Source organism: Pinus tabuliformis, chromosome 6, assembly GCF_031772625.1.
Source record: "Pinus tabuliformis cultivar Carrire ecotype Pingquan chromosome 6, CPIR1, whole genome shotgun sequence".
NCBI lineage: Eukaryota > Viridiplantae > Streptophyta > Pinopsida > Pinales > Pinaceae > Pinus > Pinus tabuliformis.
Genome location: NC_142292.1, coordinates 604,992,177 through 605,019,071, shown reverse-complemented (window position 1 = coordinate 605,019,071; position 26,895 = coordinate 604,992,177). Strand labels below are relative to the sequence as shown.

Genomic DNA, 26,895 nt, shown 5'->3' with positions numbered 1-26,895 from the left:
TATGATTGTGGAAGCCGTCTCTATGGGTAGATGATGTAACAATTCCTGATGTGGAAGAACCGATGGATCCTATTTATCCACCTGAGCCTTCCTCTTCCAGGAAGAGGCCTTCATGGCTTAGGGGGATACTTGATGATGCTGAAAGACATACTGCACCCTGAGGAACCTTTCGTGAACGTAAGAAACCTAACAGGTATTAGGGATACCTGACCATCATCAGCACGATCATACAAAATGAGCCTCCATCATTCTCAGATGCCATCAAGCATCAAGTATGGAAAGATGCTATGACCGAAGAATATGAGTCTATTATGAAGAATGATGTCTGGGAAGTAGTTCCCAGACCCCAGGACAAGACAGTTGTTACTTCCAAATGGATTTACAAGATAAAGCATGCAACATATGGAAGTACGGAAAAGTATAAGGCTCGTTTTGTTGCTCGTGGTTTCTCCCAGAATGAAGGTATAAACTATGATGAGATATTTGCACCTGTTGCCCGTTATATGACCATCCGCTCAATCATAGCCTTTGCAGCTTCACAAGGATGGAACTTACATCAGATGGATGTCAAGACCGTGTTCTTGCACAGTTCGATCAAAGAAGAGGTCTATGTGGAGCAACCTGAAGGATTTGAGATTTATGATTGAAAATCTCATGTATGCAGGTTGAAGAAGGCTCTCTATGGGCTGAAGCAAGCACCCTGAGCATGGTATGAGAGGATCGATAGCTACTTGATGAAGCTGGGATTCACTAGGACTGAAGTCGATCCTAACCTTTACCTTAAGGTTTAAGATGACAAGCCTCTCATACTAGTGTTGTATGTGGATGACCTCTTTCTAACAGGTGCATACCCTCTCATTCACAAATGTAAGAGGGAGTTGGCTTCTAAATTTGAAATGAAGAACCAGGGACTTGAAGTGTGGCAGAAGCAAGGGGAAATTTTCCTATCTCAAGGAAAATATGTGGTAAAGATATTGGAAAGATTCGGTATGATGGACTACAAGCCTGTGACTACCTCGAGGATCTTAACTTTTAGAAGTTATATGGTAGTGATGTCGGACCAGATTTGGGAAATGCCTCTGAGTTTCATAAACTCATTCGCATTGATGTTCTTGTTGAACCTCCGTCTGAACATATGTTTTGCAGTTAGCATTGTGAGCTCATATTTGGTTGAGCCTCACTGGATTGATGCCAAGAATCTTCTGAGATATCTTCATGGCACAATTACTAATGGGTTAAGATACACTGCCAGAGATGTGAGACTACTTGGATATACTGATGCTGATTGGAAAGGCAGTGTGGTGGACCGTAAGAGCACTTCCGGGTGTTGTTTCACCTTGGGATGTACTTCAATATCCTGGATGGGCAGGAAGCAAAAGTCGGTGGCTTTAAGCATCGCCGAAGTAGAGTATATTGTTGTAGCATGGCCTCCTGTGAGGCAGTCTGGTTGTGAAAGCTCTTCAATGAGCTATTTGGATTTACATTGGATACAACCGTGATCCTATGTGACAACCAGAGGTGGGATTCGATTATTGAGGAATCCCGTATTTGTCAGTTGCTCCAGCAGATAGACATCATCTGGGATATGGTATGTCGATGAGCAAGGAGGCTTCATCGCATTAAGATGATGTACAGGTCGATACACCTTGTCAAAGCCCCGAGGAAAGATCTAATCTGTGATTTTCCTAAACGATTTGGAGTCGTCAAGAAACCCTTGTACAAGGGTCCTGTATGTTGCATACATTGAGCTCTGGGAGCTCCGAGGGCTTTTGGTTCTTACTAGAGCAACATACAACCACAGGGTGACTCACCCTCCCCTGGTGGTGCGCACTAGAACAAGATGATTCGCTCTCTTGTGGGACAAGATGATTTGCTCTCTTGTGGAACAGGATGATTCGCTCTCCTGTGTAGCAGGATGATGCGTTCTCATGTGAGGCCTGGATTGATGTGTTCTCCATGGCGATTGTAGTAGGATTGATGTGTTCTCTTGTGAGGCCTGGATTGATGTGTTCTCCATGGCAATTGTAGCAGGATTGATGTGTTCTCCTATGAGGCCTGGATTGATGTGTTCTCCATGGCGATTGTAGCAGGATTGATGTGTTGTCCTATGAGGACAGGATTGATTAGTTCTCCTGTCGAGGCATCCTACCCATGTAGTCTGGGACTCATGGGAAGTACCTCTCATCTAATCAATGAGCAGGGAAATGAAGTTAGGGACCATAGTAGTACCGATGGACGCATCATTGTATCTACCATACTCCCTATGCTAGGATGACCTCCATTGATCTAGGATCAATGATATTGGTCTGGGACCAGTGGTAGGAGTTGTACCATACTATGACACTGACTTCGGGTTGGTTGAGACTGGTCTGGGACTAGTTGTACATACTCTGAGACTGACTTCATGTCAGTGCAGTACTGGTCTAGGACTAGTGAGAGTGGTACGTACTATGAAGCTGACTTCGGGTCGGTTGAGACTGGTCTGGGACCAGTGGTACACTCTCTGAGACTACAATACTGGTCTAGGACTAGTGGTAGGAGTTGTACATACTATGCCTCTAACTTTGAGTCAGTTGAGACTGGTCTGGGACCAGTGGTACATACTCTGAGACTGACTTTGAGTCAGTATGATACATCCTCGATCATTTCTTCTTCTTCATAATTCGGACAAAAGCAGAGCAGAACAGAACAATGCAAAAGCAGAGCAGAACAAAACAATGCAAGAGTAGAGCAGAACATAGCAGAACAATACAGATCAGTACATGGCAGAACAAGACAAAGCAGAACAGGCAAAATAGAGCAGAGCAGGGCAAGGGTCAGGCTATACAGGGCAGTGCATTTGATGGATGAATAGTAATGACCAATAGACAGATTGCAGATGAAGTTCTCCCTAGTTGAGAGGGAGTGTTAAAATTGGAAACTAGGGCAAAACTTCATGTGGGTCATCTTATTCATGGCTGATAATATTTTTATTAGATTCCTCTCTTCGATAGGTGTAGGATTGATATAAATATCATCCTATTCTGATAAGTATTCATGGAGATATGAATTTATTTTGATTATGGAATTATTATCAACCTGACCTACAACTCATGTAGGCTCAGAAACCCAACAGTCACATCTATTCAAAAATCAACAGTTGTGTATAAATACAGGAGGAAATTTCCTCATTTGCACTCACTCATCTCATCACATCTCTCTCACTCTCTACTGCGTAGAAGAGAGTCTCTTCTCTACTGCGCAGAAAAGGGTCTGTCCCTCACACATGTGAAGCCGGAAGCTGCTGGAACTAAAGCTGCAACTGCAGAAGTAAATTTTGACTTGCGTGGAATAGAAGATCTCCTCATCAGAACTGTGTTGTAGGTTCATCTAAACCTCCTCTGAAATGCGCAACTTTTGGTGGTGGAATCAAGTCAATCCAATGGACGGTTTGCAAGATATCGACTGCCCTAGTTTGAAGGAAGCTACTGAAACTAAAGCTACAACTGTAGAAGTAAATTTTGAGCTGTGTGGACTTGAAGATCTCCTCATCCGAACTGCATTTTAGGCTCACCTGAACCTCCCCTGGAAGCCGCAACTTTTGGTGGTGGAATCAAGCCGATCCGTCGGTCAGTTTGTGAGATATCGTCTGCCCTAGTTTGATGATGAAGCCGCTAATGTTTATGCTGCTGATCTAGGGTTTGCTACTGCTGATATAAATCAGATTTATTGTACTATTTCTCTCTACTAAATTATTGAAGATAAAATAATATTTGATCAAAGGGTTTCCCCACACATTGTGGGGTTTGTCCCTGGCTAGCCGCCACATCTTTTGTCTCTTGTCTTGGCTTGTTTTCTGTCGATCGTTTAATGTTCTATCTGCACTTTACTTTATGTACATGTGATTGCTAATCTGTGGAATATAATAAGAAAAATAAGTAAACTGCTATAAGCATAGAACATACCAGAACTTAATAGTAAATTACCATTCCAACAAAGTAAATCCTCCCAATTCCTCATCGAAATCCCTATCATCCTGAGGTCGTGAATATATCTATTCCACCTATTAGCATATGAGTCTGTTAGACTAATCGTCTCTAACAATTTCCATGATAGACTGGAAATCCTTGGATCGTCTCACTCAATAATCTATGACAATAAAAAGAAACCATATGCATGCAAATGATTTAAAACATCCTCATATATTGACCTTTCAAACTGATCTGTTTTTTTATGATTAGTTTTGTTTTGCTAATAAAAATTACATATTTATAAATATGTACTTCCTCATTGCTCCTTCTCCTGAGGTTTCATTAGTTGTTTGTGCATACAATCAGTTAAATTTCCTTAAGTTTAAAGTGAAATTCATGAGAAAAATAGCTTCAGAAATAAGTATTGAACAACAAACATGTACAGTATAGTGAACCATCAAAGAGACACATTAACACAGTGTTTTGATGAAGGAGTTCAACCTCCTGGGCTACATCTCCTTTGCCCAACTTCCATGGCTTGGGCCTCTATATTAGCTCAATGTGGCAAAAATTTTGTTTACAAAGCTCTATGGTTCCTGATACTTGCACCAATGTTTTTAGAATGACTATTAGACTCTGAAAACTGACTCTAGCTGATCTGGGCATGACCTCCTTCCGTCGTGGCCCTAGGCTTTGCTGAACTTCCCTGTGGAAAAATCACCCGTAGAAGTCTTATATTACCTCTGCAACCTCTACTAATGAGTTTAGAAGGTCCAAATTAGTCAAGAACACCTCTTTCTGAGCTCCATTTGGTCGAAACTTGCTCAAGATATACTTCATTCAATTTCTCCCTAGGAAAACCCGCTAAAACTGCAGAATACTCTAGTTAGCATTGCCAAAACTGGCAGTCCCACCGAATTTGGCACTCCTCCAAATCTGTCACCAATCTTAACAATGGTTTAATTAATGATAAGCATGATTATGGGTGCTAATCACGCTTATTCATTTGCGTTGGCACTTGGTGTTTGGAGCATGGTCGTATGGAGAGGGGGTTGGCCCATAGGGCTGGCTCCCTCCTCTCTCGCTGCCAGATCCGCTATCAGCATAAATGTATGTGTTGGGGCCTCCCTTTCAGCATATCTTCTGGTGGTTCATTGGTAAAGAAATAGCGTTTGGGAGGGAGAGGTCACGGGTTCGACCCGCCCTCCACGCATCCCATCATATATTTTGCCACCCCATTAAATATTCAAACTTTAGACTTTGACATATACCATATGACATTTAATCAAAATTTGGACTTTAACATAATTGGGATTTATATATGTGTTTGATATATATATATATATATATATATATATATATATATATATATATATATATATATATATATATATATATATATATATATCAAAAAAAAAAATCCACATAATATTCATCATAAACCAATAATTCCACCTTAGAGGACATTGGGCAATTTCACCTTCACATAACCAAACTGGCGAATCTTGAAGTGACAGTTGTCATAGCCTCATTGGGAAAAAAATGAAGAAGATTCCCATCATGCTGACTATACTTCCATGGCATCATTATGTCATGTTCTGCAATTCTTTTAGCTGTTTAGGAAAACAAACAGCAGGCCTTTTCTCCTTCATCCAAACTTAGTTTTTAGTAAAATGAATTGCGTTGTGATTTTCTTGACGAGATGGACGCAGTCATATAGGTTTTGAGCCAATCTGAGAACTTTGATTTTTGGGCTAAATATTAAGCACCTGATCATTCCTCCACACTGGAAGCCTTTTAGACCCCAAAAGATACTATTATCTAACAATTAGATGATGGTACAACCCCCACACCTTTCCAAGCTCCATCCAATTGGCTTTTGATGAGTTTGTTTCCTTGAGCTCCTCTCTAAGAAAATCAACATTCACTTGCCTTAAGGACTCTGTTCTTCTATCATAGATAGCGTCTTGTTGAAACTGATTCAGAAATTATGTAGGAATGCATTTAGAATGTGAAATCTAAACATTCTCTCCTTGTTCAACAACTTGAAGCCTTTTTTTGCAAAACTGACACCAGCTTGCACCGTCGACTTGAAACCTGTGATTGACATAATACTTATACTTGTCTTTGCCTTTTTCAAGTTGATCATGCACTATTTGTTGCACCATTTTCAGTCATTCATAGAAACTCATGGTTTTATCCATGTCACCATCAAAAGAAACTTCCTTCTTACCAAGCTTAAATAACAAAATATAATCCAAATGGAAGACAAATTTCACTACTTGGTTTACATGACTCAAGCCCGATTGTAAATCTTGAAAATATGAAATTTTTTTAATGTAACTTTCATGTAAAACATACTGGTGTCTCAGTACAATAGTTACAGAACCAACAGGCCTAAAAGGCATAACAATGAACTTGTTGCTTATACCTCTTTTGTACCTTTGAACCAAGTGAAATTTTTTACAAGTATCCATCCAATGAAAGTGCATGGATCGATGCAACCTAATCTTTACACCATGGAAATATTCTGAATGAAATAAGATGGTGAATTTGCTTACAAAAACCTGTAACTCAAATGAACCTTTCAAATTTGAAAGAGCATAAAAAATAATTGAACTGATCTTTTGGTTTGAAACAACACATGCCTCTTGTTGTTTGCCTCCCCACTAGAAGACTTTGCACACACATGACAATGCATGCCAAGGAGCTTCAAAATAAGAAATGTCAACAACAACTCTCCTCCAACATTGGGTTGCTCCCAACAAACCTCTTATCAAAATGACGACCTTGGGTGTTGACTCATCAATAATGGCATCCAAATTGGAGAGGCTTTCCTTCAACTTACCTCCTCCAAAATCATGGCCCAAATGCATCAAAGGAATGAAACCGAACTTGTACTTTGATATCTTCAAAACATCAAACAATTTTCCTTCATAGATGACATGTGCATAAGAAAAATTTATAAACATGTTTATGTCACCCAAGTGGACAATTTCCTCAATAAAGGACTCTTTTTTGCCATAATTCAAATACATGTATGTAGTAGAAGTGCTACAAATAACATACAACATTAAAATCCATACAAACCATTCTTGTTTAGTATTGTGTATATACTTGCACTGACCTCTTTTTACAACTTTGCTTTGGCGAAATCTACTCCTTTTGTCTTCTTTGTTGAAATGCTTACCATTCCTCTTTGGCACCATAATTATTGGTGCACAACATGGAGTAAGGGATGATTGAATGAGCCCATTGTTCAACAAAAATTTTCATTGCATTGATGTCTCTACACTTTGCAATTTTGTCAACCTTTGCATGCTAACATCACAAAGAGAAACCTCTTATTGCAAAAATATTTCATGTGAAGTTTCTTTCTCCTTGAAGGACGATTCTTTCACAACCTAAAATACTTCATCACTCTGATGAACTAAACCAAACAAATCAGAATTGAAACTTGCATTACATGCAACAACATTTTCATAAACAATATCATCAGTTAGCTTGAACATGAGAAGTACTAAACTTTTACATGAATTCACTAGTCTTTTCTCCTGCCCTGCATTAACAACTGATATGTTTAACTTTTTGTGATGGGCTCTCACTATATACTCAACACCATCCTTGAACAAGTGATACTTGTTTTCATGGCGGTAAAAGACTACTTTCTAGTCATACAAATATGGACTACCCAACACCACACCTGAAATATCAAGCGGTACCACATCTAACTCTACTTCGTCAATTTTTTTTTGCATTGATTGCAAACTTAAACAAACATTTTCTTGTAACATGTAAACTATTGTCTCTTGTTATCCATCCCAAAGGGTAGGGTTTATGGTGAGGTATAGTTTCAAGATTCAATCTGTTGACTAAGTCTTGAGAGATTAGATTCGCTTGTGACCCACAATCGAAGAGTGTGTCCATCTTGGTGTGTTTAGATATGACCCTAACATGAAATAACTCAATTCATCTCTTTTCATCTGGAGTAGTAGCAGTGTTACATTTTTGTGAACTAGTGCTTACAATATCTTGTTTTCCTTTGATTCCCATGACAATGATTTTGTTTTCATCACCTAATTCAGAACCTAAATCTTCTTGAGTGATAGCAGTGGTTTTCTATTTCCCTTTATTGTTGAACTTATTTGGTCTCATTTCTGGATGGAGTTTCCAGCAATTTATATCCTCATTATGTCCCTCTTTTGAATAATGTTTACAGATAACTTTGTCTCCTTCTTTCTTTACAATTTCATTTTTCTTCCCTTTCCATTTTCCTCCTTTCTCTTTCCCTTTACCCTTAGGTGGCTTTGTATTACTACTCTCTTCTTGAATTTTCTTTCCTCTAGATTCAAGGAGTGTGGATTGCACACATACATCATCCAAATTAGTTGGATTGAGCATAAGAATAGTGTGTTTAATATAGGAATGTAAACCCCCAATATATTTTAGCAGTGTATCTTGAGAATTCAAATTCACTCCTAATAACAAAGCCCTTTTCCTAAACTCCTGTGTATAATCTTAGACTGTTTGGTCTTTAAGATGCCTAGAAATTTGCCAACTCATAATGGTTTTTCTCATATAGGCTAAAGGATAAATTTGTCTTTTAATTGCATAAAAAAATTCAACTCAAGTGATGGATATCTTACCATGGATTCTCATTTCCTCTTGAGTCTTTACTTCCCACCAAACTAGTGCAGCTCCTTCTAGCCTCAATGAAGCGAACTAGATTTTTATTTTATCTTCTTGAAGGTTCTAAATTCTGTAGTATACCTCCAACTCTAGAATCCAATTGTCAAACTTTTCTACATTCACCTCTCCATTGTACATGGGAAGTTCAAATTTTATGTCTAATTTCAGTAATGGAGTCTTTCCTTTTATGGTTTTGGAATCAGTATGGGTAGTTTCAATGGTGGTAGTGGAAGATGATGTTATGTGAGATGATGTGGATGATGAAGAAGATGATGATGATGGTGGAGATTGAGGTGGCTTTCCACCATTCCCTTTGTAATCCTTATTCTCACCTTTTTTGTCCTCTAAGCTTCCTTCTCCATGTGGAGGTTTAGAAAGCTCTCCAACCATTTTAGTGTTCCTCTCTTCATAGAGGACTTTAACCATCTCTGTCAAAGTGTAGAAATCTTTCTTGAATTCTTCCTCTTTTGAAGAGGGACCTTCAAGCTCTCTTTCTCCAGAAATAATGGCTATGGATTCAGGCTTAGAAATTGGTACTGCTTGTACCTCTTCAATCTCAGTTAAGGCAAAACTTGAGGAGTTTCAAGTGCAACTAGAGTTGGAAATTTGGGTGGTGGAGATTGTGGCCTTGTTTCTCTCATTCTTCTGGGCATTACCTCAAGAGTTGCAGCCAATAGATTCCCTTCTCCTTTTTGCAACTTCAACCTTGCAAGCATCACAATTTTGCAACCATTAAAACCCTATTTGCACAAACTCAAGAAATCAAGAAATTCAACCTTTTCTATGATACCAACTTGATCTGTTTTTGTATGATTATTTTTTTGTGCTAATAACAATTAAAGATTTATAAATATGTTCTTCCTTATCTCTCCTTGTGCTGAGGTTTCATTAGTTGTTTGTGCATACAATCAGTTAAATTTCCTTAAGTTTAAAGTGACATTCATGAGAAAAATAGCTTCAGAAGGAAATATTGAACAAAAAACATGTACAGTGTAGCAAAAAATCAAAGAGACACATTAAAATATTGTTTTGATAAAGGATTTCACCTCTCCTGGGCTACACCTCCTTAGTCCAGCTTCCATGGCTTAGGCCTCTATATTAGCTCGATGTGGAAAAAAGTTGTTTACAAAGCTCTATGGCTCCTTATACCTGCACCAATGTGTTTAGAATGTCCAAATTAGCCAAAAATGAATATTAGATCTTTGAAAACTAACTCTGGCTGATCTGGGCATGACCTCCTTCCCTGGTGGCCCTAGGCTTCCCTGAACTTCCCTGTGGAAAAATCACCTATAGAAGTATTTTATTGTCTCTGCAACCTATACCAATGAGTTCAAAAGGTCTAAATTAGTCAAGAACACCTCTTTTTGAGCTCCATTTGGTCGAAAATTGCTCAAGATATGCTTCATTCAAATTTTCCCTAGGAAACCCCGCTGAAGCTGGAGAAGACTCCAGTTAGCACTGCCAAAATTGGCAATCCCGCCAAATTTAGCGCTCCTCAAAATATGCCACCAAAATTAACAATGGTTTAATTAATTCTAATAATGATTAGGGGTGCTAATCTCGCTTAGTCGTTTGCGCCGACCCTTGGTTTTTGGAGCACGATCGTATGGAGAGGGGGTTGACCCGCAGGGCTGGCTCCCTCCTCTCCTGTCATCAGATCCACTATCGACATAAATGTATGTGGTGGGGCCTCCCATTCAATGTATCCACTAGTGGTTCATTGGTAAATAAATAGCATTTGGGAGGGGAAGGTCACGGTTTCGACCCACCCTCCACCCATCCCATCATATATATTTTCCACCCCATTAAATATTCGAACTTGGACTTTGACATAAATCATATGACATTTAATCGAACTTTTGAATTTGACATAGTTCATATTTACATATGTTTTTGATATATATATATGTATGATATTTAAATCATATAAAATAAAATAATATATCTATATATATATATCAAAAAAAATTAATTTCCACATAATATTCATCATAAACCAATAATTCCACCTTGGAGGAGATTGGGCAATTTCACCTTCACACAACCAAACTGGTGAATCCTGAAGTGACACTTGTCAAAACCTCATTGGGCAAAAACTGAAGAAGATTCCTATCATGTTGACTATACTTCCATGTCATCATTCTATCGTGCTCTACAAATTTTTTAGCTATTTAGGAAAATGAACAATAGCCCTTGTCTCCTTCATCTAGACTCGATTTTTAGTGAAATGAATTGCATTGCAACCGTCATGACGAGACAGACGAATTCATATAGGTTTCGAGCTAATCTAAGAACTTTGATTTTTGAGCTAAATAATGAACAATCATGCACCTTTTCTCTTGTTGTTTCACACTACGCCCTCCATCAGGGATCCTCCTTCAGTTGAGCACACAACACATCATTAGTGATCACTCGAGCCTCTCCTTGTTTCTTACAAGTACACCCTATGCCTAGAAAGCTTGTCTCTCCCCCTTCACACACTATTGATCACAAGATGAAAAATTGCATGAAGAATGATAGAATAGGACTTTTTTTGCTAATGTTTTCTTTCCATGAGTAATCTGCATTTGCAGGTGTTGAATAGAACATGTCAAATATTAAGGAATTTAGACTTTTGTGATCCATAACTTGTTTAGATAATCTTCGGCAAAATCACATAATAAATCGTTTGTCGACGCGTTTCGAACCAACCAGTGTGGTTCATCGTCAGGACAAGTTGAAGAACCAATCTGGATTAGCTTGATTAAATAGAGGTGCAGAGACTCCAACGGTTATAATGCCAACAACTAATTTTGACCAATCACCCTAGTCAAATTCAAAAATAAAAAGAATATATATATATATATATATATATATATATATATATATATATTCCTAGAAAAGGTAAGTAAAGGCATTTCACTTGTTTATTTATAAATAAATAAATCTAATACTAAATATTAAGAAAATTCATATTTTAGTTATAAAGGTCATTATATCTCGTATAAAGTACATATTTATATTAGTAATCATCCCAATATTGTTTAAATACAACTAAAAGGTGATAAATCATTATTATTTAGGTAATGCGTAATAATTATTAAAGGTTCATTGGTAAGTTAGATCTTTAAATTATATTATTCTTATCTATTATTTTAATATAATGGTCTTTAAATTAATAAGTAATGAATGTTTAATAATAAACTATATCTACTTAATAATCCATAATTCCAAACAAATTGTTAAATTATTACTTATTCCTAGGAATTAGTTCCATTAGGTACATAGAATAACTAATTATCCTTATGGTTAAATAATTAATAATAATTTAATATTTCAAGTTTAACTAAGACGTTATTTAATTACTTATAAGGTAATGTTTATTAAAAATGGTATTTATTGGTATATCCTAACTAATCCTTAATGGTAAATTTTATATTCAATGATAATCCGTATTAATTTATTTATTCCAATAAAAATATATTAAGGTTAATTATGTCAAAATAAAAAGGTTTTATTAGACAAAAGGTCAACTCAATACTAAGGATATAATAGAATTAATAATGGAATCAAATCTAAAAGTAATATGCCTACCTAATTCATAACTTAAAAAGGACTTAAACACTTAAGGCATGGGAGGACCAAGTCCTCGGCCTTGGCTGAGCATGCGGGGAAGACTATGCATCATGTTTGTATAGAGGAGGCTCGAGTCATTGCCAAAATTGCGCATTTTCACCATCGCAAATTTAGAGAGGCCCTGGAAATTGAGAAAAGGCCGGAGAATCTTAATAGGGATGATGGCTGGAAGATTAGCCGTTGCTGGGTCCCAGCCTTGTCTTCCTAGGTTCCTCATTCCCCTTTGGGGTAGGTCTTAGGTTTCTGTTTTTTCCCCCGCCTCTTATTCTTCTTTTGGCTGATTTATGAAGTGTTTAAGTCCTTTTTAAGTTATGAATTAGGTAGGCATATTACTTTTAGATTTGATTCCATTATTAATTCTATTATATCCTTAGTATTGAGTTGACCTTTTGTCTAATAAAACCTTTTTATTTTGACATAATTAACCTTAATATATTTTTATTGGAATAAATAAATTAATACGGATTATCATTGAATATAAAATTTACCATTAAGGATTAGTTAGGATATACCAATAAATACCATTTTTAATAAACATTACCTTATAAGTAATTAAATAACGTCTTAGTTAAACTTGAAATATTAAATTATTATTAATTATTTAACCATAAGGATAATTAGTTATTCTATGTACCTAATGGAACTAATTCCTAGGAATAAGTAATAATTTAACAATTTGTTTGGAATTATGGATTATTAAGTAGATATAGTTTATTATTAAACATTCATTACTTATTAATTTAAAGACCATTATATTAAAATAATAGATAAGAATAATATAATTTAAAGATCTAACTTACCAATGAACCTTTAATAATTATTACGCATTACCTAAATAATAATGATTTATCACCTTTTAGTTGTATTTAAACAATATTGGGATGATTACTAATATAAATATGTACTTTATACGAGATATAATGACCTTTATAACTAAAATATGAATTTTCTTAATATTTAGTATTAGATTTATTTATTTATAAATAAACAAGTGAAATGCCTTTACTTACCTTTTCTAGGAATATATATATATATATATATATATATATATATATATATATATATATATATATATTCTTTTTATTTTTGAATTTGACTAGGGTGATTGGTCAAAATTAGTCGTTGGCATTATAACCGTTGGAGTCTCTGCACCTCTATTTAATCAAGCTAATCCAGATTGGTTCTTCAACTTGTCCTGACGATGAACCACACTGGTTGGTTCGAAACGCGTCGACAAACGATTTATTATGTGATTTTGCCGAAGATTATCTAAACAATGTCAAATATTTTTGAGGAGATCTTATGAAAATTTCTACCCAAGGAATAATTCTGAAGAAAAAGGCACCATGTTGTGATAGATGAAAGAACAATGGATCCTAATGATCAAAGTGACTCGTGAAGACTCCAAGATCTCTCAAGACCCTTTGGAGGGTATATGGCTACAACAATGCAAGATTTGTTATAAGTATTGAAGACATAGTAGTAGTGTCATCACTCACCAAAGAACTTTATGTACAATCCACCATGAGTCGAAGTCACCAATTTTGTTGATTTGTCATGTTGTCATCAAATGATAATGTGGAAATTATGATGTAATCTTGGAAATTATTGTAAATGTAAATGTGTGGAAGTCTAAGAGTCATATATGGACAAAAGAGCTACATGGAGAAGTCTAAAGTCTCATAGAAGTCCAAAGGTCACCTAGAAGTTCAAAAGTCATGAGGATATGAAAGGGCATTCCATTTATTATAAATTAGGCCTCATTACTCTAAGAGAGGACTTCTAACCTTGGAATCTCTATTCAAGCATTATAGAGGGAGATAGTTCTTTTGGAGAGAAAGAAGTGGCTTAGAGCTCCACTATTGGAGCTGGTAGTGTTCATTGTATTAATGTATCTTGGAACTTTTGCCTAGTATTTGAAGCTATTTTGATCCAAAACATTTTCATGTGCATATCGTGAATGTTTTGAGATTATTCGTTAGATGTTTGCAGTATATGTTGGTATTCACATGTGCTAAATAAATTGAACTATTTTGATGGCTTTAGTGCTCATATCATTTAATATGTGTTGTATTTGTTTTCATGAACATTGCATCTATGTGAACTATTTCGCTTGATGACTAACGATTCTTTCTTATGATGTATGTGTGCCTTTATTAGATTAGTACTAATACTTCTCTTCTAAAGGCTCACCTTTGTTCGCTTCCAGTGAAAGAACCTTGATACATATTACATTTGAACTTTTCACAAGGAATACTTGCTTTTTTTCATTCAAAATTACATATGCATTTCACTCTTGTGAAAATAGTCACAACCAAGGAAAGTCTTTAAGTAAATGACAGTCAGGCCATACTTCGAGATGGAACTCCTATACCAAAATGTGTAAGATATAATTGAGACTTCGTATCAAGGAGATCCCTTGTATGTTGGGATGTCTAGCACTGTCAAAATTCTAGATCTAGAAGGAGGGAAACCTCTATATGGCTGATGATTCACCTCACCTCAACAACGAAGCATATGTGCAAGGAAATAACAGTCTGAGCTCAACTCCAAATCCCATTCCTGAGATAGGAGATTCTTCACATCTATGTCGGACACCTACTTTTTGAGTTAATTACGATCAACTCTGACACTCCGTCCAATTACTTTTTAGTTTGCAAGAGCTCTTGTCTTAATTCTTGTTGCTACTAGTCTTCCTCATAAGCTGGTTAAGAAAGAAACAAATCATCGCAGCGTATTGGTTTCTTCAGTGGAAGATTTTTTCACTTCCACCCTTGAAGAGTTAATAGACCCTTCTGAAGGAACATATCAACAAGGGGAACTTCCACCTATAGAGGAAGATTTGGGAGGTGACGAGGAATATTTTTAATTCTCTAACAAAGAATAGCCAAGATACAAAGAACAACCTATTCATAACGGAGATCTGAACAGTTAAGGTGAAGACTCTTCAGATTAAAAAAGAGGGGAGGAAGAAGAAAGGGAAGAAGACATGGTTAATCAAGACTTGGATTGGATGGCCCAAGGGCCACTTTCTCTCGCAGATAATCTTCACCGTATGCCAAAACACCTAGAAAAGATATTATAAAACTTTGATCATGATAAGAAAACTAAAACTAAGAACCATATTGATGATTTCTACATGAATTTATGAATGGTCGAGGCATTTTTGATGAAATTGGTTGTATACTCTTCTCGTGCACTCTAGAAGGTATAGCTTTAGTGTGGTATCAAAATCTTCCCTCTAATTCAATTAGAAGCTAGAGGGAGTTTAAGAAGTTATTTTTAGAAAAGTTTTTTGATGACAAAACTCCTATGATGTTATTAAAATAACTCAAGAACCTTAATATGGGGAACAAAGAGAAATTAAATTATTTTAATCAAAGATTCACCTGTATATTGAATAAGCTCCCCGCAAATTTCTAACCACATGATTCCATCACAAAGGATTATTACACAACTACCTTGTCTACAAATGTTTTTGTATTCGTCAAGAGAGCTGCAAAGTAGACTTTGGCTTTGAATTTTGCGGAAGACATTGCTATTGAGAAAGACTTTCATTCCAATGGAGAAATTGAAGATCATGAACATTATAAAGGCTCCAAATATGTTGGTAAGAAAGCTCAAGCCTCTTCAACCAAAACCAAGGAGAAAGATTCTTTTGACATTGAGAGCTTGGCCAAATAGTTAAATTTACTCACCAAGGAAGTATATAAGTTAAAGAGAAATTCAAGAGAGAAATCTACCAATAGCAAGCCTTCCAAGTATTTTTTCCTTAAGAACAATAATCAGCTCGCCAAATCTGCATAGAGCTCAAATGTTGTGTTTAATTTTGAAATTTTATGCATGGACAACTATTGCACCTTCCATCAAGAGAGACATTCAGAAAAGACATGCCCACAATGGAATCACAACATGAATTCCATGGAAACTCATATTTTTTCGACCTTATTAGCAGATGAGAAATTTGAGAAGGGTGAAGAAGAAAATGAACCTCCCGTGGTCAAGGAAAGTTCTAGTGTTGGACACTCAGTTAATGGATTCGATATCATATTCAATGATGAAAAGAAAAGTGTTAAATAACCACCGACAAGCAAACCTCTTCTTCAACAAACAACTAATCGATATAATTTGAGCAGAAAAGGACCTATTTCTGAGCAAGAGTTAGAAAATCAACTATTAACAATAATTTTATCGCCCACTAATCCTACTCAAAGTATGCAAAACTAGTCTGGAAGTGATCTTTCTTCTAAGAACACTTCTACAAGTCATAAGATCAAGCCCATCACTTTGAAAGTTTCTAAAAAATATATGCCACAAGATACTTCAACACTACCTGTGAGGAATGAAAGTATTGACTAGATAACATCATTAAATATATGAAGAGAGCTCGTGCCAAGATTTCAATCTTTGAGCTCCCAAAGATAATAGGCCAACGTGAACTGATTGTCCAAGATTTCTCATCACAACCTCCGTTAAGTGATAGTTTTTGCTTCTCAAGTTGTGTTTGGTAAATATCTTAGTATTTGTGAATATGTAGTTAATGTTGTAAATTTAAATACTAACACTCTCTGGTCCCCTTTTCTCTTAATATTTGAAATTTTAAATTATAATGTCCATAATTATCTTGTTGATTTGGGTGAATCTACAAATTTAATTCCCTTATCTATTGCCAATAATATAAATGCTAAATGGGAGAAAATCAATGCATGAATCATATAGTTGGGCAGATCTTTGGTTCAGGCCACTAGTTAACTTAACAATGCCATTATATCTTTGTCATCAGACCATAGAGTTCACTAATGGATTAACATTGTTATTATGGACATCCTAGAAGCCTACTGTTTGCTTCTAAGTAGGGATTGGTCCAACATATTACAAGGATATTACTGAAGAGACTGGGCACATTTATGGCTTTTGTATAAGAGTAGAAACAACCAAATTTGAGTGGAAAGCAAGTCGTATATGAAGTGCATTGTGACATCACTTGAAGGACACAATGAACTAGTTGGCTTTGTATATGTCATTTTCATAAATTATTTCTTAGAGGTGGATCACGAGTGTTATCAAGTGCAACCTTGACCTGTACCATTAAATACACAGTTAGAGCTCCTTCCATGTCCAACTAGTGGAAGTGAAATTTGTAATATAGATGTACATAGTCTTGTAGGAATAAACCCGATAGTTATTGATATGTGGACCTTATAATTTGATGGCTCAAAGAACCAAGATGGCTCCGGAGCTACTTGCATTCTCATAGACCCTCAAAACAAAAGGTATATTCTATCATTCTGCTTGGAGCTCGAGTGCACGAATAAGACTACTAAATATGAGGCACTCATTTTGGCATTGAAGAAAGTTAATGACCCCAAGGTAGAGCCACTTAAGGTAATTGGTGATTTAGAGATCGTGACCTATCAGGCGGAGAATACTATCCAGTGTATTTCACCTACTTTGAAAAACTACAAGCAAGAAATATGGCAACTTATATCTTTCTTTAAAGATGTTAATATCATTTTTGTTCCTAGGATTGGTAATGTCGTCATTGACATATTAGCTAATGCAATTGATCAAATGTCACCATTGAAAGATGTATTTTTTATTGAAATTATTTATAAACCATTTGTGCCTCATAACATCACTAACTTTCATGTTTTCAATGACGACTAGTAGATACTGGATTTTATGGCCAATGTGAATGTGTTTAAAGATGCGACCATTGAAGAAGATGAGTATGAGAAGGATTTTCAGGAAGCAATTCAAGCATCAAAAGGGAATCTTATGCCCAAAGGTGTGGTATCTCTTGAGAAACTTTATGACCTACAAAACTGATTCATAGGACTAGTGAACACGAAGACCCATAACTCAACGTTGTCACAAGAACAAGTCAACTTGGGAACCAAAGACGATCTGAAGTATATAAAATTTAGTACATTTTTTTCACCTCATGAATGATAGAAATTTATTCTCCTTTTCAAACAATATCGAGATGTGTTTTCATGGGAGCATGATGATTTGAAAACATTTGATGCACACATCACTTATCATGTCATTCCCATTAAGGAAGGGACAAATTTGTTCTGATAGAAACCGAGAAAAGTTCATCTGATGCTTGAGCCCTTGATTCAAAAGGAATTAAGGAAATTGTTGGATGCTCAGATCATTTTTAAAGTTAGACATTCTACTTGGGTTTATAACCTAGTCCTAGTTAGAAAAAATTCAACGAGATATGCCTATATGTAGATTTTTGCAACCTCAATTGGGCTTCCGATAAAGACAATTACCTCGTGCCATCGATGAAGAAAATACTCCAAACAATATTTGGTTCTGAAATTTCTCGCTACTAGATGGTTTCTCTAGATATAATAAAGTGCTAGTAGCAAAGCCAGATCATCTAAAGACCACATTCCATAGAAAATGGGGAACTTTTACATTTAAGAGCATGCCATTCGGACTTATCAATGTTGGCGCTACATTTCAAAGGGCTATGGACAATTCTTTCCATGGCTTAATTGTGAAAAGTGTAGTAGTTTACTTGGATGATGTGATTGTATTTTCAAATAAATATCAAACCTTGTGTGTCATCTAAAGTAGATATTTCAGCGATGTCGCAAGTATGGGATATGTTTTAATCCCAAAAAGAGCATCTTCAGTGTTTCAGAAGGTGCTCTCTTAGGACACATCATTGCTAAGAGTAGAATTAAGGTTGATTCAGAAAGGGTAAAAACTATAGCTCAAATCCTTTTTCATGCGAACAAGAAAGCTATGCAATCTTTCTTCGAGAAGATTAATTTCTTGCGTAAGTTCATCTGTGACTATGCACAAATTGTCAAGCCACTGTAGGAGATGACAATGAAAGATGAAATTTAAAAATAGGATAAAAGGGAGAAAGATGCATTTTTATGTATTAAGCAAGCTATCGCCACTGCTCTAGCATTATACAGTCCATATTTTGGCAAGTATTTCTTGTTATATAATTTCACTCCCGATTCATCTGTTGTTGTCGTATTAACACAAAAGGATAATGAAAGAAATGAATGAACTATATATTTTATGAGCGTTGGTTTACAAGGGTCAAAGTTAAATTACCCCACCATTGATAAACAAGATTGTTGAGTCTCCAAAATGTCATCTATTTCACCCTATTTTCTTTCACTTTCCTTTAGTATTTACCATATCCTGTAGCTCCACCATCCTACACTAAGACCATCTTCATGATTAAATATGCGTTCAGACATATTATTTTATAATACATTCATTTTGGTATTTTTAGTGAATTTATTGTTAAATATTAGAAAAATAACATGTATTCAATTATATATAAAAGTTGGATGAATTTTGTGATGCATGTAGGCATCTTTAAAGATTCCAAGACAGACATATTTGGTCTCCAAGACTCAAATTCTAATTTCCTCTTCAAACTCTTGAAGATTTGAGGAAGATTTGAGATCATTGGTCAAGCACATTTCATGGAGAAAGATCATGGAAGTTTTCATAAGTGTCTCCTATGAAAGCTAGGAGATACTTGTGAGAGGATGTGAGGAGATGTTAATTGATAGATGTCAACACATGGTTGTAAACACATGAGATATTTGTGGATCTAGGAGAGATTTGTGGATCCAAATTTATGAATTAGTTATATTAGTTTTTGTATAAATAGGAGTGTATTCTCCTCTCAAAAGGTGTGAAAAGTGTGGGAGCTATGCTCATGCTTCAATGAAGAGTTTTGGATGTTAAGGATTGGGATTATGCTTATGATTGATGTAATAAATACCCTCCTAATTCACTTTGATATGGTTGGTGTTTGATCCATAGTTTTCTCAATTTTGCACCTCTCATGCACTTTAGAATGGCCACCTAATGAGTATGAGATGCATTTTAATGTTTCATTTTTTTTTAATAGATTAGTTTCTTTTATGATTCATTTTAAGTCTTTTAATTATATGCATTGTTTACATTCTTTTATGCTCATTCCATTTTTGTTCTTTTGTAGGTCAAACATTATTGCTTTCATGTCATAGACTCATTACTTTTCAATTTGTTTTGTTTTAGATTCATAGATATTCATAAATGATTCTAATTTGACAATGCACACATTAGTAATTTCAATTGATCTCTCACTTCTTTCATAATAGTTTGCCTTTAAATTTCATAGATTAAGAATTTAATGCTTTCATAGTATAGGATTTGTTGCTTTCTAGATTAAATTACTTTCAAGTCTTTATTTCAAGCCATTAGAATAGATTTACTTTCCTGTTCATAATATAGATTTACTTTCAATAGTAAGGAGCCGCCGCCGCCTGCAACCTGCGAAGATCCCTACGCGCGCGTTCCTAACCTTCGTCGCCTGCATCCTTCATTGGATTGGTCCTCAGCTGCTCGGATGGCCCCTCCGGAGGCTCCACCGGAGGAGGCAGCTCAACAGCAAGCTTTCTCGGCACTGATAAACTCATTACCGCCTCAGCGAGCTCGCCCTTCGATTTCCAAATTCGTAAAAAAAATTGAGGGGTTACAGGAAGTCGCTCTCCCTCCTACTTTGCCTAGAATGGCTGCTCTTGCTCTGGCTGAAAAAGGACTTATAGGGCAATTTACAGGACTATGGCCCTCACCAAAAACTGTTCAGAGGTGGGTGGAAAGGAACTGGTTAGATAAAATTCAAGGGAAAATTGCTATCAGATTTTGTGGGAAGGGTTATTTCACTTTTCATTTTGAGACAAAGGAAGACAAGGATTTGATATTCCGCAATGGACCTTACTTCATGGATTCCAGAGGTCTGTACTTAAACAAATGGATGCCGGACTTCGATCCGGAGCTAGATATTCCTAATGCGGTTCCTGTTTGGGTTCGTCTCCCTCACCTCCCATTGCATTGCTGGGGAGACGAGTCAGTGCGTGCCATTGGAAATGCGGTCGGAAAATATATAGATCGGAGCGAGCCAAGAGACAATATGCAGGCATGTGCCCGTATTTGCGTTGAAGTTGATCTGGGTAAAGGTCTTCCAGAAGCCATCAAGCTCAAAGTTGACGACTGGTCGCACATTCAGCAACTCGACTATGAGCAGATCCCTTTCAAGTGTAAGGTATGTCACGAGTATGGTCATTTTGCTAATCGATGCACTAAGCTTTCTAATGTTGATAATAATCCGCAAGAAGAGCAATGGGAAATGGTTAAAAGGAAAAAAACTGCCCCTGGCCACAAAATATCCAATGAAGCTGGTCCTTCCACTCAACCCCCTCCCATCTCTCATACTCCTTCCCCTCCGCCCTCGTCCCCTCTCCCTTCCTCCTCTCATCCGCCTCACTCTTCTGACTGCCAGTTGAACCCTCATCCTTCTTCTCCCTCCTCCAACCCCTTTCACGTTCTTTCCCTTCCTGAAGAGTCCCCTGCCCCTTTGAATCTTTCTGAGCCCCCCTCTTCCCCCCATTCCATGATCATTCCCTCCCATCAACCATCTGACTCTCTCCCACCTAGAATCACACGAAGCAATTCCAAGGATCAGGGATCCTCTCTAGATGGTCAAAAGAAGCCAGGAAGAAAGTCTTCCAAACAGCACAGGGATGAGAACGCGCAAAAAGACATAGCGCTAGGACTCCAGAATCCTATAGAATCTTACATACAGGGATCAATAGATAAAGAAGCAGCAAGCAAAGATAAGGGAGGGAGAGCAACTCCTCGAATCACAGTTTTGAAATGATTAAAATACTTTCATGGAACAACAGGGGACTTGGGCACCCCTCTAAAATCAACGCCCTAAAGGACCTTATAATTCAAGAGCATCCATCCATTATCTTACTGCAAGAAACAAAACAGAGAGAATCAGAAATTAACAAGATCATTGACCGTCATAAGCATTATAAAGGTTGTACATGTGAAGCCAGAGGAGCCTCAGGTGGGATTACTACTATTTGGAGCCAGGAAGAGTGGAGCAGTGAAGCTGAAGTAATAGAACAGCATTGGATAAAGACAGTGTTGAGGAACAATATGAGTAAACAGCAGATTGTGATTTTCAATGTCTACGCCCCTAACCATTACAGGGATAAAGAAGTCTGCTGGGACTCACTCAGCAAGAACATAATGGAAGAAGACAGCAGTAACATCATCTTGGGGGGTGATTTAAATTTAATTTTACATGCCAATGAAAAGCGTGGGGGAAGCTTTACGCCAGATCCATTTAGAAGCCAGCTGGAAATCATAATGTAGAATGGTGAATTGATAGACATCATTCCAAAAAACCGAAAATATACCTGGAGTAATCGCAGGTTGGGTAGCAACAATATAATGGAAAGACTGGATCGGTTCCTAGTTAACATCTCCCTTCTCTCCACTTACTCAGTCGCCAATGCCACCATTCTGCCCTTTGCGGCCTCAGATCACTATCCAATCACCTTATCTATGAATACGCACTGTCCTCTTGGACCTCTTCCATTCAAATTCAGTCAAATTTGGAGCGATTATCAAACAGCTAGAAGTTTGATCCAACAAACCTAGAGTCAACATGTGGAAGGATCTCCAGGCTTTATATGGGAGAATAAATTAAAAAATGTGAAAAAAGCGCTCAAAACTTGGGCAAAAACGCAGTACAATGAGCCAGAGGGGAAAAAAAGAGAGGTGAAAGCCAAAATTGAAGAATTTCACTGTGCTATAGACAACCAAGAGTACCACCAGGATGAAAAGATTCAAGAAGAAAACCTTTACAATCAGTTATACAGAATCAAAAGAGAGGAGGAAGAAAAGTGGCGTATTAAATCTAGGCAGACTTGGCTGAAAAGTGGAGACAAGAATACCTCCTTCTTTCATAAACAAGCCACTGCTCAGCAAATCAAAAACAACATATCGGCCATCACAGACAATGCAGGGATCCAACACACTAACCAAACAGCTATTAAAGGTGCTACCTCAAACCACTTCAAGGAGCTTTTAACTGAAACAGGGGAGGAAGAACTCTTTGATAACCTCCTGCAGCATTTGCCAACCAAAATTACAGCAGATATAAACCAAAAATTGATAGAAGAGATAAAAGAGGAAGAAATTAAGGAAGCCATTTGGTGCCTTCAGCCCAACAAGGCACCCGGTCCAGACGGCTTCCCAATATGTTTTTATAGAGAATATTGGGAATTGATAAAAAAGGATCTCACAAAATACTTCAAATGGATTCAAAGGAAAGGAAAAATAGGAGGCTATACAAATTCAACATATCTGGCCCTCATTCCAAAGGAGAACTGCCCTTCTAATTTCTCCCGCTTCAGGCCAATATCATTATGTAATTCTTCCTATAAAATTTTCACTAAAATCCTTGCTACCTACCTCAAGCCCCTCCTCCCGATGCTAATTTCTGAAAACCAAGGAGGCTTTATGGCCAACAGGCAAATCTCAGATTCCATTCTCTTGGTTCAGGAAGCCATTCACTCTAGCTATTCCAGGAATGAAAAGGGCTTTATTCTGAAATTGGATCTGGCCAATGCCTTTGACAGGGTAAGGCATTCTTTTCTTTTTGCGGTTCTTCAGAAAATGGGCTTCTCTCCCCTCTTTCTTGACATCATAAGAGCCTGTATTTCTGGTCCTTGGATTGCTCCCCTTATCAATGGTAGACCTGGACCTTCCTTCCGATCCTCAAGAGGATTAAGACAAGGTTGCCCCTTATCTCCTTACCTTTTTCTCCTAATGGTAGAGTCATTCAGCTGTGCGCTTGATCACAAGAGGCAGGCTGGCCTCATCACAGGTATTAAATTTGAAGATGGAGTAAAAAACATTAACCACTCCCAATTTGCTGACGACACTCTGTTGCTGGGTGGGGCGACCACAATCATTGCTCGAAGATTCAAATCCTTGCTAGATCAATTCATGAGATACTCAGGGGGTCAGATAAACCATCTCAAAAGTTGTGTTTACGGATGGAATGCTTCAGCTCAAATGATTCAAAGCATTGCCAACATTTTTGGTGTTCCATGCAAGTTAAATTGGGATTATTTCAGCTACCTGGGAATGCCGGTGAGTATAGGGAATGCAAGGGCAGACGTTTGGGATTTAACCTTAGACAAAATGAAAAAGAAAATCCAGAAGTGGGGAACTTCTTGGCTCAATCCAGCAGGGCGACTTGTGCTTCTCAAATCGGGCCTTTCCTCTCTTCCCCTTTATCAGTTCTCCCTGGTTCAAGCTCCAGCCTCCTTTCTTTGCAAAATGGACAGTGTTCTCAGATTCTTCCTTTGGCAGGGAGGGAAAAATGAGAGGAAAAAATTTAACTTGGTTGGATGGAAACAAGTCATCCAAAACCAAGAGAAAGGAGGCCTGGGCATTAGATCGCCAACTCTCATGAATTTAGCCTTTGGAGGAAAGCTGATATGGAGATTCATGGAAAATCAACCAGCCTGGTGGAAAAATGTCTTGGAGGCAAAATACCTCAGCCAGCCAAGACAGCTTCTACTAGCGACTGAGATTCCCAATAGGAACTGCACGAAGATCTGGAAATTATGTAAAAAAGTCATCCCTTTAATGGCGCAAAACATATCCAAGGTGCCCAAAGGAGGTAAGAAAGTCAACATTGGCGCTGATAAAATCATGGGAAATCCACCAATCAATAGTTTCCCAGGTATGGATTCTTTAATTTCCTTTCTGCAAAGTAAAGGTATAAGTAATTTAGACCAAATTTCTCAATGGGATGCTACAACCCATGTTTGGTTGCGATGGGAATTTCCTCCCATCCCTCATCGCCTTAAAGATAGCTTTGGCAACTTTTGTAAACATCTGCACAGCATTGCTCCCACCTTTAAAAACGACAAGGATGAACTCAGATGGGACCCTACAGGAACCAGCTACACAATTCAAGCAGGTTATGATTACTTAAACAACAAGGAACACCCAGCGCCAACTTGGATCCATTGGAAGATTCTAAGGAAAGCAGAAGCAATTCCCAAGGTAAAATTCTTCATGTGGATTCTCTTGAAAGAAAAAACTCTCACCGCTGAGAACCTTAAAAGAAGAGGTATTGCTGGACCCTCCAGATGCCCTAATTGCCAACAAGCAGAGGAATCTATGCAGCACCTCTTTATCTCTTGTCCTTTCACAGTCTCTTGTTGGAGCAGCATCAATCCTTCTGCGTTTCCCATCTGGAATACTCAACAATCCATTGGCGAAGCTTTAACCAATTGGAAAAGGAATTACCCCTGGCAAACCATGAAACATAATCCTGCTAAGAGAGTGTGGGACGCCCTTCCATTTACTCTTTTATGGAGGATCTGGATTGCCCGGAACAACATGATTTTTAGAGACAAGGAGACTTCGATCAGTCATCTTTGCATCAAGGCAAAAAGTCTGGCGATCGAAACTATTGCTTCTAAGATCTCAAAAAAAATTGACATAACTAGCCTATGGGTTGAGGAAAAAGACTTCATAAGAAATTTAATTGATAAGATTAGTATCCTCCCAGCAGTGAAAGTATGCAGCAATCTGGGCAAAACTAGCAACCATAAATGGAAAATTCGCCTAAAGCAGGACGAATTCAGCAGATGGCTTCGTTCAAGTAACCTTCATTCCTTGTTCTTTGACGGTGCTTCCAAATCAAATCCGGGAGCGGCGGGAGCAGGGGGCATTATCTTCTCTCCTTCTGGGGATCCCTTAGTCTCCTTTGAATGGGGATTGGGAACCCTCTCAAACAACAGAGCCGAGGCTCTAGCCCTCTATCAAGGCATTCTCCAGTTACAGGCTCAGGGAATAAAAAAAGCCCTCATCTTCGGTGACTCTGCCATCATCATTAATTTAATGAACAGCAGGCGGAAAGCTTCCAATATTTTCTTGCAACAAACTATCAGTAGATGCAAAGACTTGATATCCCACGGTCAGGAATTCCACTTCTATCACATTCTCCGATCAATTAATCGAGAAGCAGATAAAAGGGCCAGTCAAGCCTGCTCGCGGTCCAAAGGTAGCTTTCTTTATAACAATGAGGATCTTCATCATTTCATCCCTTGACTATCATGACTGATTTAATGTGTTTATATCAAATGATCCATGCCTATGCCAAGATGTTTCCTGACCAAATCCTCAGGAATCCCAATGCCCTCTGTCGTAAGCCGCCGAATATTCATTCGTATTTCACTGCAGATTGTGTGATCCATTCGAATCTAAGCTACTCCTGTGAAACTTGTGATTGCCCAAGCATCCTCCACGTGATCTGGTACCTCATGAGCCTCTGCCCACCGGTTATTTATTTCGGGAAGCCTCCCCTCCATTCGCAAGTTCCCATCTCCTTGTTAGTTGACTCCTCTGCTCTTGTTTTCGTGGTTATCAATCGGCTTTCGATCCCTGTCAATGTTCTCGCTACATCTCACAGGCTTATCGCTCGACCCTTCCTCTCTGTTGCGATCAGGAGCGCCATCTGGCCTCATAACATTCCTGTCCTGCACTTTCATGCTTCCTCTTGCCCTGTTTCTGCCCCTACTTCAAAGTCTGATACCTCATTTAACTCTGTTCCCAAGTTTCTGAGACTGCGTCCAACTCTCTATCTTGATACTCTGATCCACCTTTTGGTATCCACTGTCACCGCTTCTGCTTGGGAGAGCCATCCATCAGGTTTGCTCCAGGACAGTTTCGAAGCTCTCGTGATGGACCGCAGTGAAGATTGTCTTCATTGCCGCGACTTACAAGCTGA

At 37.6% G+C, this 26,895-nt stretch overlaps 1 protein-coding gene across 1 annotated transcript in view; it reads left to right on the top strand.

The window, feature by feature from the left end:
• LOC149260015 (uncharacterized) overlaps positions 1-26,216 on the top strand; it is a 71,759-nt gene extending 45,543 nt beyond the window's left edge. Inside the window, exons 2-4 of the mRNA XM_089456160.1 lie at positions 20,535-20,876; positions 21,021-21,330; positions 22,830-26,216. Coding sequence (XP_089312286.1) covers positions 20,535-20,876; positions 21,021-21,330; positions 22,830-26,216 — 4,039 coding nt within the window. The remainder of the gene's footprint in view (positions 1-20,534; positions 20,877-21,020; positions 21,331-22,829) is intronic.
• Positions 26,217-26,895: the final 679 nt, after the last annotated feature.